This window comes from Mchenga conophoros, linkage group LG20, assembly GCF_057382185.1.
Source record: "Mchenga conophoros isolate Kocher_MC1m ecotype Shallow Benthic linkage group LG20, M_conophoros_male_GT1.1, whole genome shotgun sequence".
Lineage (NCBI taxonomy): Eukaryota > Metazoa > Chordata > Actinopteri > Cichliformes > Cichlidae > Mchenga > Mchenga conophoros.
In genome coordinates this window covers 28,218,000-28,235,427 of record NC_140545.1, presented here as the reverse complement: position 1 = coordinate 28,235,427, position 17,428 = coordinate 28,218,000, and the positions used below count along the sequence as shown (strand labels likewise).

Below are 17,428 nucleotides of genomic sequence, written 5' to 3'. Positions count from 1 at the left end.
GCTCGTTCCACAGAAGAGGGGGCTGAAAGCTTAAGACTCTGCCTCCCGTTCTGCTTTCAAATATTTAAATAATATCATTAAATATACCATACTAACATTACAGGACCAAAACTTGTGTTTCAGTTTCTCTCCTCTATGTTAAGTACATTGCTCCCTTTATTCAGAAAATAGACATAACAGTGAAAACACCACTTAATGAAAGTTAATGAAATACTGGGAGTACCCGGAATGGGTAGACTGTACAATTCACATTCATCTCTCATTATGACCACAGGGTATGTATCTGTACATGTCTGCATTTTACCCAACTCCTCAGCAAGTGGGCAAACGAAAACCAATTATTTTGTCCTTTTCTATCATGCTCAGCATCCTCATGCAAGGGCGATGTTGGTTTGTCTGTTTGGATTTGTTGAAAGCGTTACATTCAGTGTGTGTCACCTGTATGCAGTTTTTGATACGGGCGACACGGGCGGTTGCCCGGAGCGGCATCGGGGTGGGGGTCGGCATCACGGGCATCGGCAAAAAAAATAAATAAAAAAATGCTCGTACTCATGCTGCCCCGACGTCAGCCAGCACATATTGGGAATGGTACAGGCACCAATCGGTTTTCTATTGCCCATTTGCTGGCAGTAAGGGCGCCCTCCGTTTGCGAGGTGCCTGCTGCTTGCGGCACAGGGAGGAGAGGGCGGGGCGGCGGGGGATTCTCTGACTGGCTGGAGCAGCGTCTAATAACCAACTCGCAAAGTAAACAAAATAAAAACAAAACAACAAACACGAAAACACCAGACATCATGATACAGACTTATAATTTGCTCGGTGCGCCTGCTCGCTGCTGAAGTCAAAGTAAACTTTATTGTCATCTCCGCTACATACAGTCCAGTATATAGAGAGACAAGACGACGAGGCTCCAATTACAGCAAGAAAACAATAAATATAAGAAGAGTAAGAAAATAAATATACACTTTAGGACTCGGGGTAAAGGGATCAATAACAATTTAAAATTTATAATTTACAGTTTGATGATTTAAGGTCTCACACACAACCCGTTGAAAGGGGAGGGGGGGGGGGGCTGCTTTCAAATAGAGCACATTTCATTCATAATGATGTAAATCCAAGCCCATTATGTATTCACGATTTGAATCCTGGGTTGTGTGAAATCCCAGAAATGCACCTTAGACAAAGTGAATCTGTGAACTAAGGTGTAGGTGTGTTAGGTTATGTTGTGGTGATCCTCGAGTTGGGGGATGGCTGTTCATGGAGTGTAAAATTAAAACCAATGGAAGATGGACAGGAAAAGTTCAAAGCCATCAGGTGCTCAGTTTAGAAAAAATAGAAAAGGAGGAGAAACGAGCAAAAGATACAGGTAAGCAGATGTGTCATTGGATTATGGCAGCTCATCCTGAAACAATCAGTCAGAATACTTTATTAATCCCTAAGGAAATTATGTGGGTTACAGTTGCACCAAGAAGAATTGGTAAAAATAGCAACAGTTACAGAATAAACTCCAAAAAAAATACCTTATGTTACAGATTTTAATATTAATTAGTCATTGTTAATTGTTGATTTGTCCTGTTCTCATTGTATGACGAATTATGATGGCTTTTTGGTAGCCGTTTGCATACCATGCATATCTGTCTCTCTTCATATGTGTATGTTTCTCTGGTGAAATACAGTATGGTTCCGACAACAGTTTTATGTTAATGTACAATCCTTAATAAGGTGTGTGTGTGTGTGTGTGTGGGGGGGGGGGGCGCCAGAGGGCGTGTTCGCCCGGGGCGCCAAACAGGCTAGGACCGCCACTGCCTGTATGTTACTGACCAGTCAACATTTATATTTGCAATAGATTTTGAGTAATCACTAAAAATGGAACGTAGATTTAGAAACTACACTGCAAGCTAGTGCTGATTATTCTGACACCCATTCTAACATGTCATAAAAGCTTATACAGATACAAGAACCCAGAAAACTAACTTAAACTGGACTTTTAAATAAAAATAAAAAAAACTCACTGGAAAATACATTTTGCAAAATGATAGAAATTTTAAACTTTAATTGCTTCTTCCATTACTAATATTTTTTGCAGAAATACAAACTATACTTTAAACGTGTCTTCTGCTTGGCTCAACATGATGTAGGTGATCTGGTCAATAAGCTGTGACATGTACATTTACACGTTGAATTACTCAATATGTGGAAAATCCCCACATGCCACTTGGCTGCTGGAGTGTCATGTACTGTATGACCTGGACTTTGAACTTGACGTTAGCACTAGCACCTAATAAAGCCACTTGTCACTACAGACCAGCGTTGATGCCCAGCTCCATACCTCCCACCCACACAGTTACTGGACAAGTTACGTAAGTGAAGGAAAAGTATTTAATAAGTATTATTAATCATGTACATAAGGCAGCAGGTGCTTTAAGTGTGACTCTTGTCATGACATCAAGTTCATCATAAGGTGTAAGATTTGCACACATCTTACATATATTTGATCACTACACTAGGTTCTCACCTATAATAACACATTAATGCTCATTCTTACATGTAGGCCATCTGAACTCTTTGTAAGAGTAAAAGTGAAATGTTCACAATTCATGTTCTGAGGTCATCGTTTGGAGGTTTAGTTGTTTAGCACAAGTTTCCCTTTGAACAAATGATCAGCTCCACATACGTAAAAACAAAACAGGTTAATCTGCCTGACAGTGACATTACTCATCAGGAGCCAACATGACCGCACAATTTCATTGATCATTGTTTCCTATTCACTCAAAGGTTTGAAAAATCAATAAAAACATCTTTACAGTTTGATATTCATACTCTGTAACGTTAATGGCATTTTTAAAAAAAAAAAAAAAAACTCAACTGTTCTTAGTGTTTTCTTTTTTTTTCTTAAAAAAAAAAAAGACTTTATTCAGACAGTTTCTTCACTGTGAAGCTCTGGAGGAGCGTCGAGCAGCTCAAACATGTCATCGATGACTTGCCACAGGCAGTTCTCCAGAGGGAAGTCATTGTCCACCAAATTGACGAGGAAGTAATTGTCATGGATATATTTAATTATCATCCGAGAAGGAGACTCGTCTTCATAGAGTTTGCCCCACTGCTCAATCCACAAGGCAAACGCCTCATCCTGAGAAGATATGAGAACATCTGGGTCAACACAACATGCCAGAGCTTTTACATCACACTGCACTCTGTCTTTAAAGTTAAAGATTATACAAAAATACAGAGAAAACAAACAATCAGATAAGCCCGTATGAGCGAGCAGCTAGTGACAGTGGGAAGGAAAAACTCCCTTTTAACAGGAAGAAACCTCCAGCAGTACCAGCAGCAAGGAGGGGCGGGGCCATCTGCTGCGACCGCTTGGAGCTGGTTCCAGAGCTCCGCCTCCTACTCTACCATTAAACGCAGTCATACTTTATTATTACCCCTTTAAACCTTAAATATTTCAGTCATTTAAAAACACGACACAAGGTTTAACATTCCCCAAACTGTGGACAGAAAGAAGACAGTGTCTCACCTTCCAGTACATGAAACTAACTGGGTCCACTACAGTCGGCTGAACAATCTCCCTTCCGGCGAAGATCCCCCAAGTCACAGCATTTGGTTGCATTTCAGGGGCGTTGGTCAGGTTACGGCCCTGCATGCAAAATGTTCACCATGACCAATGTTTACACACACACACAACCATGGAGTGACTGATGCTTTGTGAACAAACTTACATTCACATTAACAATGTGATAATTCACACGGGGCTCGTACTTCTTCAGTACTTTAAGAAGAGCGGTCACATTTTCACTGGAGGTGAAAAACTCCAGATAGGCCTGTCGGTTGAATAACATCCATATTAACAACAGCAGACTCTGAGTATCCCATCTGAAGGTACTGAAAATACTGTTAGTGTTTGTACCTTCTGGAAGACATAGCCCCCTGGAGGTCCCCAGCCCACAATGGGGTCTGTGGAGGGTTTGCCATTGATGTTGGGCTGAGAATTGATGGTGAGGACTCCTCGCCTGTTCACTTTCTCCAGTTCATCCTTCAGAAGGTTGGTCTCTGGGGCCAGAGGCTCGTCATTCCAAGGCAAACACATCACCTACAGCAGAAGAGAAAGCCTTAGCCTGCTGTTACTGCTGCTATATACAGAAGACTTGCTGTGGAAGAACGAGTGGCTACGTGGGGTATGGTTAAAAACAAAAACCTGTTCTCAGAGTGAGTGTCAGTGTTTCCAGTGCACTCAGGACAGGATTCATTTAAACAGAGTAACAATGGCACACCAGCCAACCACAAGGTTAGTTTTCACACTTGACTTATCTAATTTAGCTGGAACATACAGTAGACAACAGCTTTGTATACTTAAACCAAGGACAGATATAGGAAATCTGTGGTGCCACAGGCTGGGAAAGCTACGAGTGACCGAGCTCCGTGGTTCATCCTGGATACCTTGTGTCCGCAGCGATTTGGCTGAGCTGTAATGTAGCAGGTAAAGACTTCGAAGACGCTCTCCTCATTTTGTAGCTCTTCACCCCACATTTGCAGCAGTGCATCTTTAGATGATTTGCTCTTCAGGTAGAACAGGTAATAGTCATTCAACTCCCCAAAAGCTGGAGACGAGGAATTTCCCCTGAGGACGAAAACAAGACTCTGAGCTAAAGTTCAATAAAAGCTGAACGAGGTTCCAGAAAGTGATTAGATTAAAAAAAAACAAGAAACAATAATAATACAATTTAACGCGTATGCACATTTCATAGTGTCAATGTGAGCGCTCGAGCAGAGTAGGAAACAACCAGTCCATCTGAAGAATGAGTCACATATTTAACCTCCTAGGACCTGGCGTCCACATATGTAGGAATCACATTTTTGGTTGTCTAGACCAAAATACTAAATTTTGCTCTACAAGGGCCTGATATCCACTTACGAGGACATTATACTGCCTCTGTTCTATTGAAATTTTAAACAAGTATCCTCATATGTGGATCTCATTTCTTAGAAACAAAATCAGGTTTATCAGAGTGAAGTTAACTCTTTGTTTTTACATTCATCAGGTCCCAATCAGCCCAAATATCAAAGATAAATTAAAAATGCATGCTATGAAAGCGTTTGTGTCTCAGGAGGTTAAAGGAGAAATGCATAAACAAGCAAGCAACAGGGTCTTCTGATGGTGAGCTTTTGAGCAACAGCGAGCCTAAAACCTGCATCATACTTCCCACGTCTGCCAGTCTGCCAGGGTCCACTCAGCTCAGAGTGATGGCAGTTTTCTTGTTAACACACAGTGAATACAATGGTCATGAGGACATCAGTGTGTTTGCCGGTTTAATACCGAAAAAGAAAAACTGCAGCTACAAGAACACACATTAGAAAACTTATCACATAGAACAGCTGTTAATGTAACTCCAGTATGCACTTAACAGAGTCAAAGGCTGGAGATGAAGGATGATCCCTGTGGACAACAGCACGACTCACAACTCGTATGCAAGTTCTTACATACACTTATGCAATAATTTGCATAAATTGAGGCATTCAACAAGAACAGCCCTCATTTAATGTCTGAAATGCAACAATGAGGACATCGTGATAAATGAACCCTACCATCTGCCATTGGGGAAGTCGTCCCAGTCCTGGGTTCTGTAGATGTAGCTCTTGGGCCTGGAAGCCCAGAAGATGGGTCGAACATCTTCTACCTTCCGTTTGGGATGGGCGCTCACTGCCCAGGGCAGAGGCCGCCTGGCACAGAAAGACACTGTCAGCCTCTACAGCACTCTCTCAGGGCAGGAAAAGAAATAAAGGCCTGCTCTACAAAAGACACTGCTCAGTGAAATGAAGCAAATACTTTGGTCACTACTTTGATCACACATGAGTTCTTGATGAACGAAGCATTCAAGCTGAAATACTTTACTCATGTAACACTGTAATGTAATGATAATAAAATTGTCAGTGGAGATGTAATAATCAACCTTTTAAGCAGATTCAAAATTACACCTAAATTGGAGTTAGAACTTACAGTTTGATTCAACACAGTGTTAGCATGTCAACATGTGTCACGAAAGTTGGTGTGAGGCAGTAATGTTTATGGGAATCTCCTCCCAGACTTTGAAAAAGGCATCAGTGAGCTCCTGAACAGTTAATACAACCATCGGCAGATCTGCAACTTGAGCAAATCTCACTGTGGAATCAAATTCCACCCAAGATGACTGGTATAATATCCTATTAGAGCGATTAGAACATGCTGGTAGGTATTACAGGTACTGCGCTGCAGTGGTTTGTATCATATCTATCTAATAGACTCAGATTTGTTCATGTAAATGGAGAGTCCTCTTCACACACTGAGGTTAATTATGGTGTTCCACAGGGTTCAGTGCTAGGACCAATTCTGTTTATATACATGCTTCCCTTAGGCAGTACTATCAGAAGACATAGCATACATTTTCACTGCTATGCTGATGACACCCAGCTCTATCTGTCCATGAAGCCAGATAACACACACCAATTAGTTAAACTGCAGGAATGTCTTAAAGACATAAAGACCTGGATGGCCGCTAACTTTCTGCTTCTTAATTCAGATAAAACTGAGGTTATTGTACTCGGCCCTGAAAATCTTAGAAATATGGTATCTAACCAGATTCTTACTCTGGATGGCATTACCTTGGCCTCCAGTAACACTGTGAGGAACCTTGGGAGTCATTTTTGACCAGGACATGTCCTTCAATGCACATATTAAAAAAATATGTAAGACTGCGTTCTTCCATTTGCGCAACATCTCTAAAATTAGAAATATCCTGTCTCAGAGTGACGCTGAAAAACTAGTTCATGCATTTATTACTTCCAGGCTGGACTACTGTAATTCATTATTATCAGGATGTCCAAAAAACTCACTGAAAAGCCTTCAGCTAATCCAAAATGCTGCAGCAAGAGTACTGACAGGGACTAGAAAGAGAGAGCATATTTCTCCTGTATTGGCTTCCCTTCATTGGCTCCCTGTTAAATCCAGAATTGAATTCAAAATCCTGCTCCTCACATACAAGGTCTTAAATAATCAGGCCCCATCTTATCTTAATGACCTTGTAGTACCATATCACCCTATTAGAGCACTTCGCTCTCGCTCTGCAGAACTACTTGTTGTTCCTAGAGTATTTAAAAGTAGAATGGGAGGGAGAGCCTTCAGTTTTCAGGCCCCTCTTCTGTGGAACCAGCTTCCAGTTTGGATTCAGGAGACAGACACTATCTCTACTTTCAAGATTAGGCTTAAAACTTGCCTTTTTGCTAAAGCATATAGATAGGGAGGATTCAGGGTCACCTGGCCCAGCCCTTAGTTATGCTGCAATAGACGTAGGCTGCCGGGGATTTCCATGATGCATTGAGTGTTTCCTTTCCAGTCACCTTTCTCACTCACTATGTGTTAATAGACCTCTCTGCACTGAATCATATCTGTTATTAATCCCCGTCTGTCTTCCACAGCATGTCTTTATCCTGTCTTCCTTCTCTCACCCCAACCAATCACAGCAGATGGCCGCCCCTCCCTGAGCCTGGTTCTGCCAGAGGTTTCTTCTTGTTAAAAGGGAGTTTTTCCGTCCCACTGTCGCCAAAGTGCTTGCTCATAGGGGGTCATATGATTGTTGGGTTTTCTCTGTTGTATTATTGTAGGGTCTACCTTACAATATAAAGCGCCTTGAGGCGACTGTTGCTGTGATTTGGTGCTATATAAATAAAACTGAATTGAATTGGTGAACACTGAGGAACCCAGCATGCCATAATCATCATTTTACGTGACTGGAGGCCTCTCACATAAATCATCACTTTAAACAGATGACATCATCTTACACGGTGCAAACCCCGTCTCGGCAATTCTCAACACACCAACTCGATTTGGGAAACTCTCAGGACACAAAATTAATTTTAGTATATTATTATTATTTATTTATTATATTACAGGCCCAAACGTGTCATATCGCATAGACGAGGATCTGTCTGACAGAGGTGAAGTATGGCTGCGAGTCGAAAAGGCAAGATAGTAATGTGCTTTGGGGAGTCTATCGCCATATCCTCTCATTATACCCACATGGTCAGGGTTTGATTTCCAGTCTTTAAAGTAGTAAATGCAGCATCATTCCAGACTCCTTACAAGCACGTGTCAAACTCCAGGCCGAAATCATTTTATACAGATTTATTATTAGTGTTATGCATGGTGATATGAGGTGCTAATAACACAGAAACTACAGATCCCATAATGCAGCGCTGCAGCCTCCTTGCCGAACGCTAGGCTAACTGGGAACATTCCTGCGTCAATCAAGTCAAACTTCTGTTATTACAAAGCTAGCCACTCACAATGGCGAAGCGAAAAGTCGATTCTGAAAGCAGAGCCTTTCAGCACCGGTGGGAGGCTGAATATATGTTTACAGACATTGCTGGTAACCCCGTGTGTCTTATTAGTGGAGCTAATATGCTGTAATTAAAGAATTTAATTTAAGACGGCACTATGACAAAAAACATCAGGATTAGCTGAAAAACCTAAATGCAGAAACTACAGAAGGTAGAAGAGCTAAAGAAGAATCTAACATTTCACCAGAGAAAAATCACAAAGTGAAGCTGTTGTGAAAGCAAGTTTTATTGTAGCAGAGGAGATAGCCAAATCAGCCCGGCCATTTATGACTCTGAAGAGCTGCATGATGAAGCTGTGCGACGTCATGTGTCCAGACAAAACGCAGATTTTGGCAAATGTGAGCCTGAGCAGAAACGTATGTCAAAGTGTAACCGACATTAGGGCTGGGCCATATTATACCGTTCACGGTAATACCGGTATAATGTTAGGCAACGATAGGAAAATGAAATATCGCGATAGAATATGAGTAAAACGCGCATGCGCAGTGCCTTTGTTTTCATACGCACATGGCCGATTGTTGAGTGAAACAGATGAACCAGAATTGGTTTGTAAAAATGGTGCAACTTCAGTGATGTGGAACTGGTTTGGTGTTTGTCCACAAAGCACATTTTTTTGCAGAACATGCAAGCGGCCGTCGGACTAAGATGCCCTTAAATCTGGGAGTAATCTGGGTCCTAAACTCCATCTTTTTCAGGTCAAACGAACACTGCAGCATCACTAAGAGTTAAAAACTGTCTAAATTCTTTCATCTTTAATAAAACGATCAGCATTGCTGCTTTACCAGGTGTAACTATGAAGTTTAACTTCCAGGCATCCATGAAAACAAAATGTATTACATTTAACGGAGTTAGAAGCTAGCAGGAAGCTAGCGGAAGTTAGCTCGCTAGTTACCTAAGCATGATATTGCATGTTCTGACTGAGAGATTTCTGAAAAAAAAATCAAACGTACAGCTCTGCTATCACTTCCAACATAAATGAAGACAGGAAACTAAACAGCAGTGACGTTTGTAGGGTTACTGAAGTTGGGCTAGCTGGTATATAATGATGTGCTACGTGATCGCTAGCGACACAGCTATGTTAGCATAACATAAACAGTGAAGCTGGAGGACGAACACTTAACACTTTTCCACTTATAAAAGTTAACGTTAAGGTTCCTCATGGTTAGAGACAAATGCAATCGCATGGCAGGATGCTGTAAAAGGACCAATCTTCAGTCAGGAGAACAACTGAGATAATCCATCCACAATACGAGGTTAGTCATTAATATACTGCAACAACATGGGAATAGAGCCGCTGCCAGAGAATTCAACATTAATGAATCAATGGTACAGAAGTGGAGGAAGCAAGAAGAATGAGTTTAATAAAGTTTGATTTATCTGACTGCTTTGTTTCGCTTAATGTGCCTTATAATCCCGTGCACCTTATGGTCCGAAAAATACGTACTGCACACTGCAGTTTAATGTTGCAAAGCACCTCTTTTTAACTTCAGTGGATATTATACATGGTTATGCTCAGGATATGTCAGCCCATTTCTACTGGAAATGCCTTTTGGTTAAACTGTCAGCAAGGAATTTGCATTTGCACTGTTACATTTTTATAAAGCTTTAATGTACATAAAAACCAGCTTCTTGTTTAAGTGAAAATAAATGGAAGGTTGTCTTTTTGCGCTAGTAATGTTGTGGAGTTGTATTTTGTCACGCATCAATTATATCGTCAGTTATATCGTTATCGCAAATTTTCAAATATATATCGTGATAAATATTTTTGGCCATATCGCCCTGCTCTAACCGACATGAAACTGCCCCGGGACAAACAACAGATCGAGCGCCGGTGTTGTCGTCAGGATGCGAGTAAAGATGCAGGAGAACTGTATCGGCGAGTTAACAGCATACTGCATCACACACCAGGAAAGGCTGTGTGGTAAAGTCCTAAAAATGGAGCATGTAATGATCACCGTAACGCAAACCGTAAATTTTATCTGAGCTAAAAGTTTAAATCACCGTCAATTTCAGTCTTTTATGTGGGAAATAGATTCAGAGTTTGCTGACATTCCTCATCATACAGAGGTCCGTTGGCTGAGTTGGGGAAAAGTTCTCAATAGAGTTTTTGAGCTCAGCAAGGAAATCTGTCAGTTCATGGACATGTATGATGTGGTGAAGGCATTTCAAGTGAAGCTGTCACAAATGCACCAGTGCAACCTGCCCCACTTTCCCTGTTGCCAAGTAATGTTGAACCAAGTCAGCGGACTTTGCTGATAAACTGAGCGCACTGCGCACGCCCGGCGCTTTGGTGACTTTGAAGCACAAAAAGAGAATTTTGAGCTGCTTCGCAACTCATTTACGTGGAAACTGCACCTGTGCAGATTCAGATGGAGCTGCAGTGTAATGATACACTCAAGGCAAAGTACGACACTGGATGGCCCGCACAGTTTATTAGTTCCATTCCTGAAGCAATGCCCCAGCTCCATCTACATGCGGCTCCAACCTTGTATATGCTTTCATTTATTTTTTCTGTGGTTTTTGGCAGCATGTTCATATTTCTAACTTAGAATCGGAGTTAATATTGTGTGGAGATGGTTGACGAAACTACATTTTCTTATTAAACTCGACTGAATCTCACTTTTGCTCAAAGCACTGGTGTTTGATTGACTGACCTGGGGTCTTCTATCCACAGGCCCAGCTGTCGAAGCACCTCCATGGTCGCAACTTCACGGTTCAGCGTGTAAAAGTGGACACCTGGCACCTTGCCACTATCCAGCAGCACACGGCACATCTCCACTGCTTGCTGTATCCCATAATTACGGATAGCAGCATCGTTGTCTTTGATAGGCTCGATGACTTGGGTGATCTCCTCTGGGACCTCAAGCTTGGAGAGCTTGACAAGCTGACGCAGAGACTGGTAACCCTGAACAACATGAACACACGAAAGTTGAGATCCACTCCTGTGCAGCTCTAACAGAACGTACTGTTATCCAGCAGCTTTACGTGTGGTCAGCACTGCTGTCACTGTGAGACTGCTAATGCTACAATGTCTGTCTGAAACATTAGCTCCATCGAGTCGTCTTTCCCTGTGTGGAAGGCAAAAGGGAAATCTGGACCATGACGAGTACATTTAACACTCTTTAGTATCACTGCAACCAGCTACCCCTTTGACTGCTCCATGGTTCAGATGACGAAAGAGGAAAGCACAATCACAGGGAGTGTAAAGAGTAACAGAACACAACACTATCACTTCAAAGAGGAGAAAATTGCTTTGAAGATAAAGATAAGAGGATTCCTGTTCCTAGAAGAACTTAGTTACCTGAATGGGGAAGATTCCTGGTAAGATGGGACATGTGATGCCAATGGCTCTGCAATCATCCAGGAACTTGAGGAAAGTGTCGGGCCTGAAGAACAGCTGGGTGATGACAAAGTCTGCTCCAGCATCCACTTTCTCCTTCAGGTGCCTGAGATCAGCTTCATAGCTCTCTGCTTCAGGGTGGCCTGTGGGGTAGCCTGGACACACACATTTAAATTAGCGACAATCCACTCAAACTGCATCCTGCTGACCTCGACGGTGAGAACATACCAGCGACGCAGATGTCAAAGTAGTCATCAAACTCTGAGCGGATATGTTTGACAAGGTCGATGGCATAGTTGAAACCATCCTCCTCTTTCTCCCAATCTTCTCCTATTGGGTCTGTGAAGATATTTGGCACATGCCTAAGGTTTAAAAACATGCACAGCTGGATGAGACAGGTCGCATCCTTGTACAACAAACTAGATGAGCTTTGAGCGCCGATTAAAACAAAGAGGGAGATCCATTAGTTTGTATGAATCGGGGAAAGTGCAGCTGAATCGAGGACGTGTTACGGTGAAGGAACGTCTCCACAGATTGGGAAGCATTAGCAGTGGGAATGCATCGATTTTAATTGCCAAAGAAAAACTCGTCCGTCAGCGATCAGATTGTTGACATTCAGCCATCAGCTGATTCAGATGTAGCGTGTGACATCACTCGCTGCATGTAGCATGCCTGCTAACGCAGCATTTAAGTGCTTTTATGGTTGTGACCGATGATTTTAACAAAGTGTCACAGAACATTACAAACAGGACATAAACTGTCCGCCTCTGCAGAGCACTGCTCGTGCATGCGGCGCTGTGTTAACAGTCCATTGTAATGTCTTGATGGATGTTCAGTCATCCAGGTAAAGAAATCCCAAAAGTTGATTCTGTTCATCTGGACGTTTTCAGTGGGAGAAACGTGTCGTCACTCATCCAAGGTGACTTCTTCAGTCTCAGCTGACTGCAGGTTTCCAACCTTATAAACATAATGATCATTTGCCTGAACTGAAACTAGCACCACTGAAGGAACAATGGGCCGGGAGGTCAGTTCCTTAATCATAATTATGCAAATTCTCATGAGCATTGATCAGCAACCATCAGGCCAGGACTCTGCAGTCTATTTACACCTACAGGCCAGAGGACACTCTTTCAATGATGAGGATGAACACATCCTGGACAGGGAGGAATGCTGGTTTGAGGGCGGAGTCAAGAAGGCCATTTACGTGAAAAGGGAAAGACCATCTCTGAATGGAGGAGGGGGTCTAAGGGTACATCTGTCACCATCTTACAATGCTGTGATAGCTGCCATTCACCAACTCTGTGAATCATACTCATGACCACTGATCAGTGGCTGTTGATCAATGGTCATGAGAATTTGCATAATAATGATTAAGGGACTGACCTCACAGCCCATTGTTCCTTCAGTGGGCTGGTTTTAGTCATTATGCAAATGTACTGTTTATAAGATTGGGGAAACCTTCAGCTGAGACTGAAGAAGTCACCTGGATGAGTGATGAAACGTTTCTCCCACTGAAAATGTCCAGATGAACAGAATCAGTGTTTGGAGAGTCCACTGTAACCCACGCCAGTGTGGAGAACACAGTCCACTGTTACACCAAGCAACTTCACGTCACCTGACATTTGTCTTTACTACATTTTTTAAGCCATTCGAAATCATGCTGCTTGTTGATTTTCAAATATTTTTCTTGCTTGCAGTAAGACCAAAGTAAAGGAAAAAGTAGGTCTGACATTGTGTTTCTAATTCTCGTCTCAGAAGCTGAATGATCTGGAATATTTCAGAGCACAAACGCTGCAGCAGGATGTCTCCATCAGGTTTTACATTTGCAGTTTATTAGGAGTTTTTTTTTTCTTTTTTTCCCCTTTTAAATAAATGGTACATCCTGAGAGATTTAGTACATCACAGGCTGTACAGAAAAATGGATGATTCCATTAATAATGCATTTAATTTACGAGTACGAGTGTTGTTGGCGTGCTGCTGTGTGAAGACATGATAAAAATACTCGACAGCCAGTGCTACCCTTCAGTGGGTACGCCTCTCTAAATCCCACATCCTCTTGTTCTCGAGTTATTGCATTCACAGGATGACAATGCCCCATCAACCCTTTATGGCTGCTGAGCTGCTGCAGCCCAGGAAGTACAGCGGATCATCTAATGACTGAAAGGTTGATGGTTTGATCCCTGGCTCATACTAACCCCAAGCTGCTCTCCGGTTTATCTGTTGGAGAGTAAGTGTTAAACAGAAGAGTGCTGGTATGGCTACCATCAGCATTACCTCCTCTTAGTGCCATGATATTCTTCAGGCCCAGGTGCTTTGCTTTTGCCAAGTAGCCAGTGATTTTCTCTTTGCTTTGATTGCAGCAGGTTAGGTGGAGGATGCTCTCCAGGCCACAATAGTTGACAGCTGTGCTAGCAATCATCATGGATGAAGTTTCCTTGTCTGAACCCGGGTCGCCTGCTGGGTGCCAGGTAATGTCGATGAACAGGGGCCCACCAGAGCCCATACGGTCAAACCTGTAGAAAAAACACAGAGGCACACTCAAACCAGGGGTGGGAGTGAGGTAGTAAAGATGAACACATACATAACAACTACAATCTGGACTTGAGGGCTGGGAGCCAAACCGGGACACGTTTTCCCAGATGGGCTCAGTAAGGTGTTTTCAGTTTTGCAGATAAGATCATAGTGTGTACAGTGTTATGTTTCATGAAGCTTTTATGGTCACACATTTGAGGACGTCTGCTGTGGAAAATTCATATCAATGTTTGTACTTTTTTGGTGGATTGTTAATTAGTCTGTGTTGGTCTGCGTGTTGGGTTTATTAGTCTACCAAGAACTGGATGTGCTCCAGACAGTGAAGAACACTGTTTTGTGTCTTAGAGTTCCCTGGATACATATCAGAGAGATCACATACTTCATAACAGAACAGCTGTCAAATTGCAACCTTCTGTTGATTTTGCTCATAAAAAGGATTTTTGTGATTAAGTTAAAGAAGGCGTGAAAAGGTCCCAATCGCGAAATCGGTCAATTTTATAAGCATTAGAATAAACATCCTGAGATAGTGGATGCTGCCTGTGGACCAAAACATGAGTTAAAATAAATAAATAAATAAATAAAAGCAGGACTGACCGCCATCATGACTTTTTGGGATATGTTACTGCCAGAGTCTGTCACTTCTACTGGATCCCCCCCCCCGACACACACACACTATCATCTCTCCTGTTGCTATACATAGCCCTACTAGCACACTCCTGCCTTTCCTTGTCCCTCTTCAGTTCCCATCTGCACCACCAACAGCCCCACCAGCGGTCGCTGTTAACCCAGGCACGTCTCATTCTTGATGCGTCCCGTTTAAGTTCACATACCGTGATATGAGGTTAACAGCCCCACTGGCTGTGCGTGGAGGGAAGAACTCCAACGAGAACCAGCGGTCTCCGGACTCCATCCTTCTGCGCATCTTGTCCCGCAATCTGTCCGACCGGTACGCATCCAGCACCGGCGTGGAGCACCGGGAGCTCTCCTTGGAGCTGTCCCCGCCACTGTTGCTGGCCCCGCTGGAGTCGCTCTTGCACTGGCAGGTGCCATCCCCTCGCTGAACCTGGTTCACCATGACTGTAACTTACACTGGGAAGAAGAACAGATACGGCGGTGTGTTCAGATTTAATGTTGCCTGCATGAGAAAACGTGTTACAGCACAACTTTAGCTAAATGTTCTCCACGAAACGTTTCCACATCCCGCATATAACAGCTGTTTCGGACTTACCACTATAGCAGGCAGCACGGCACTCACACACTCCTACCTCTGACCCTTTACATCACGGGTTAATTATGGTCTGACTGAATGGTGACCGACGGCTGTGATAACGTCGGTTGCTTAACAGCGACGCGAGCGGCTCGTTATAACTCTTGCGCGCACGCGCTGCTTAAGCTAGCTGTCCGGGCTCAGCACGTGCTCAGGCTGCATTCACACGTAAACGCAGAATCGACACATCGAGTCAACCGAGTGCGCCTAACGCCATCGTGCTGGACTGATTTACACTGGTGCAATGTGCAGATAGTTTATACCACCTCCTCGGTCCTGCTGCCTTTATGCCCCTGAGCTCCCATTCGTCCACAGCCACAAAAATAAGCACTGCTACAGCTGCTGCGAACTTTACGCTAAACTGCTTCCTCTTTGGAGTTTTCCAACAGTTTGCATCCTTTACAGTTGCAATACTGCCCCCTTCTGTTCTTAGTGCTCATTCTCCAAATGGTCTGCAACACAAAGCGCTCTTCTGAATCAGAATTCTGCTACACGAGTTGGTCTTTCGTGTAATTATCAGCTTTATGTTGATCTTTCCAGATTCTGCTGCCTCCTTTCTTTTGATCCCATCCTCCTCCTCCTCTGACGCACAAACTCTCCACATGCCCTCCTTCACTACATCCGAACTTTCAGAGGTCTTCCTCTGTCCCTCCTGCCTGGCAGCTGTCACGTATCCTCTCTGCACGTGTCCAAACAATCTCAGCCTTGCATCTCTAACGTTGTCTCCACTGGCAGCTAAGGAGAAGAGGCTGAGGAAGAATCAGTAAGGGCCAGCTCGTCAGTTAAGGACTGAGTGAGACACGGGTGGAGTGGAGGATTTACCCAGAGGACAGGTGCATTATTACAAATGATCCCACTGCATAAACTAGAATGTGTGACACCTGACCGTGGGCTGTGTGGAAGCACACCAAACATCATTTCCTATCCCGAGCCCTCTGTGCTTAAACGCGCGTGTTATTTATGGTCCTGTCACATCATCAGCTGTGGCATGTAGGCTCAGACACGGAGAAGCTCATAATCGCTGTGTACTGAGAAAAGACGTACATACCTGCAGAGACGCCACAAGAACCCGAAACACACTTCCTCCTGCTGGGCTTCAATACAACACGGGAGGCCTGTGACCCTTTACTGGGATCAGTGAATCTCCTTTTATTACCACGTTAACGTCCCCACAGTGCCGTTGGGACTGCGGCCACTCCTGCTGCACCTCTCCATGGCTGATGGGCTCAGCCTATCAGGCCTGGTTGTTGCTGGTACTGCTGTCCACGGTGCAGCAGCAGCCACCCGACAGCGAAAGTGGCGCTTAATTGGACACATACAAACAAACAAATGTGTGTGTGCTTTTTTTCAGGTTCTGCCGTTAATAATCTTATAAATCGCCCTGGTGTGTTTCATTGTAATATTCTCCTCCCGAATAATATCCGTGTCTGCGCCTCTCTGTCGTAAAACTGACGCTGCGTGTCTTCTTAAACCCGAGCGGGAGTTTTTAAAAAGGCTCCCGCTGTTGTGTTAGTAACAGCAGATGACGCCATTATAGATTAGAGTCACAGGAGAGCCACAGCAGGCAACCAAGACACTTTTAAAGTGAGCCTATGAAGCTGCAGCGTTTAGTTTAAATCTGTGCCGTTCGACTCTGAAGTCTGTCGCAAATCCATCACACGGCTACCACAGACGAACAGTCGCAAAACGTTCATATTCAGTATGGCCAGTTCTGTGTACTGTCTGTTACAGAGCAGACATCAAATATCCGAGGTTGGCACTTTAGGAGGAACTGTCACTTTCTAATTTTCTACGGGAAGCAAACGCAACATCGTCCTCACGCGAGACTTGCGTTGTTGCGTTTACTTGTCATCGGAAATCCGCAACTCAAACTTACTTGGAACGTTATTTGTTATGAATACATTTTAAAAATGTAAAAC

General features: G+C 43.4%; 1 protein-coding gene across 3 annotated transcripts; it reads right to left on the bottom strand.

Moving 5' to 3' along the window:
- Positions 1-112: 112 nt before the first annotated feature.
- Positions 113-17,254, bottom strand: mthfr (methylenetetrahydrofolate reductase (NAD(P)H)). 3 transcript variants are annotated; one of them, XM_085259227.1, is made up of 12 exons: positions 16,558-17,254; positions 15,073-15,331; positions 13,985-14,223; positions 11,939-12,049; positions 11,672-11,865; positions 11,025-11,275; positions 5,584-5,718; positions 4,438-4,618; positions 3,908-4,090; positions 3,720-3,821; positions 3,518-3,637; positions 113-3,127 (listed from the first exon to the last, which is right to left on the bottom strand). In XM_085259227.1, exons 2-12 carry the CDS (start codon positions 15,315-15,317, stop codon positions 2,912-2,914), a joined length of 1,977 nt encoding a protein of 658 aa, XP_085115353.1. In that variant the 5' UTR covers positions 15,318-15,331; positions 16,558-17,254; the 3' UTR covers positions 113-2,911. The 3 variants fall into 3 exon arrangements, with proteins under 3 accessions (XP_085115353.1, XP_085115352.1, XP_085115351.1); XM_085259226.1 differs by lacking the exon at positions 16,558-17,254 and adding an exon at positions 15,776-15,911; XM_085259225.1 differs by lacking the exon at positions 16,558-17,254 and adding an exon at positions 15,471-15,890.
- Between the last annotated feature and the right edge of the window lie 174 nt (positions 17,255-17,428).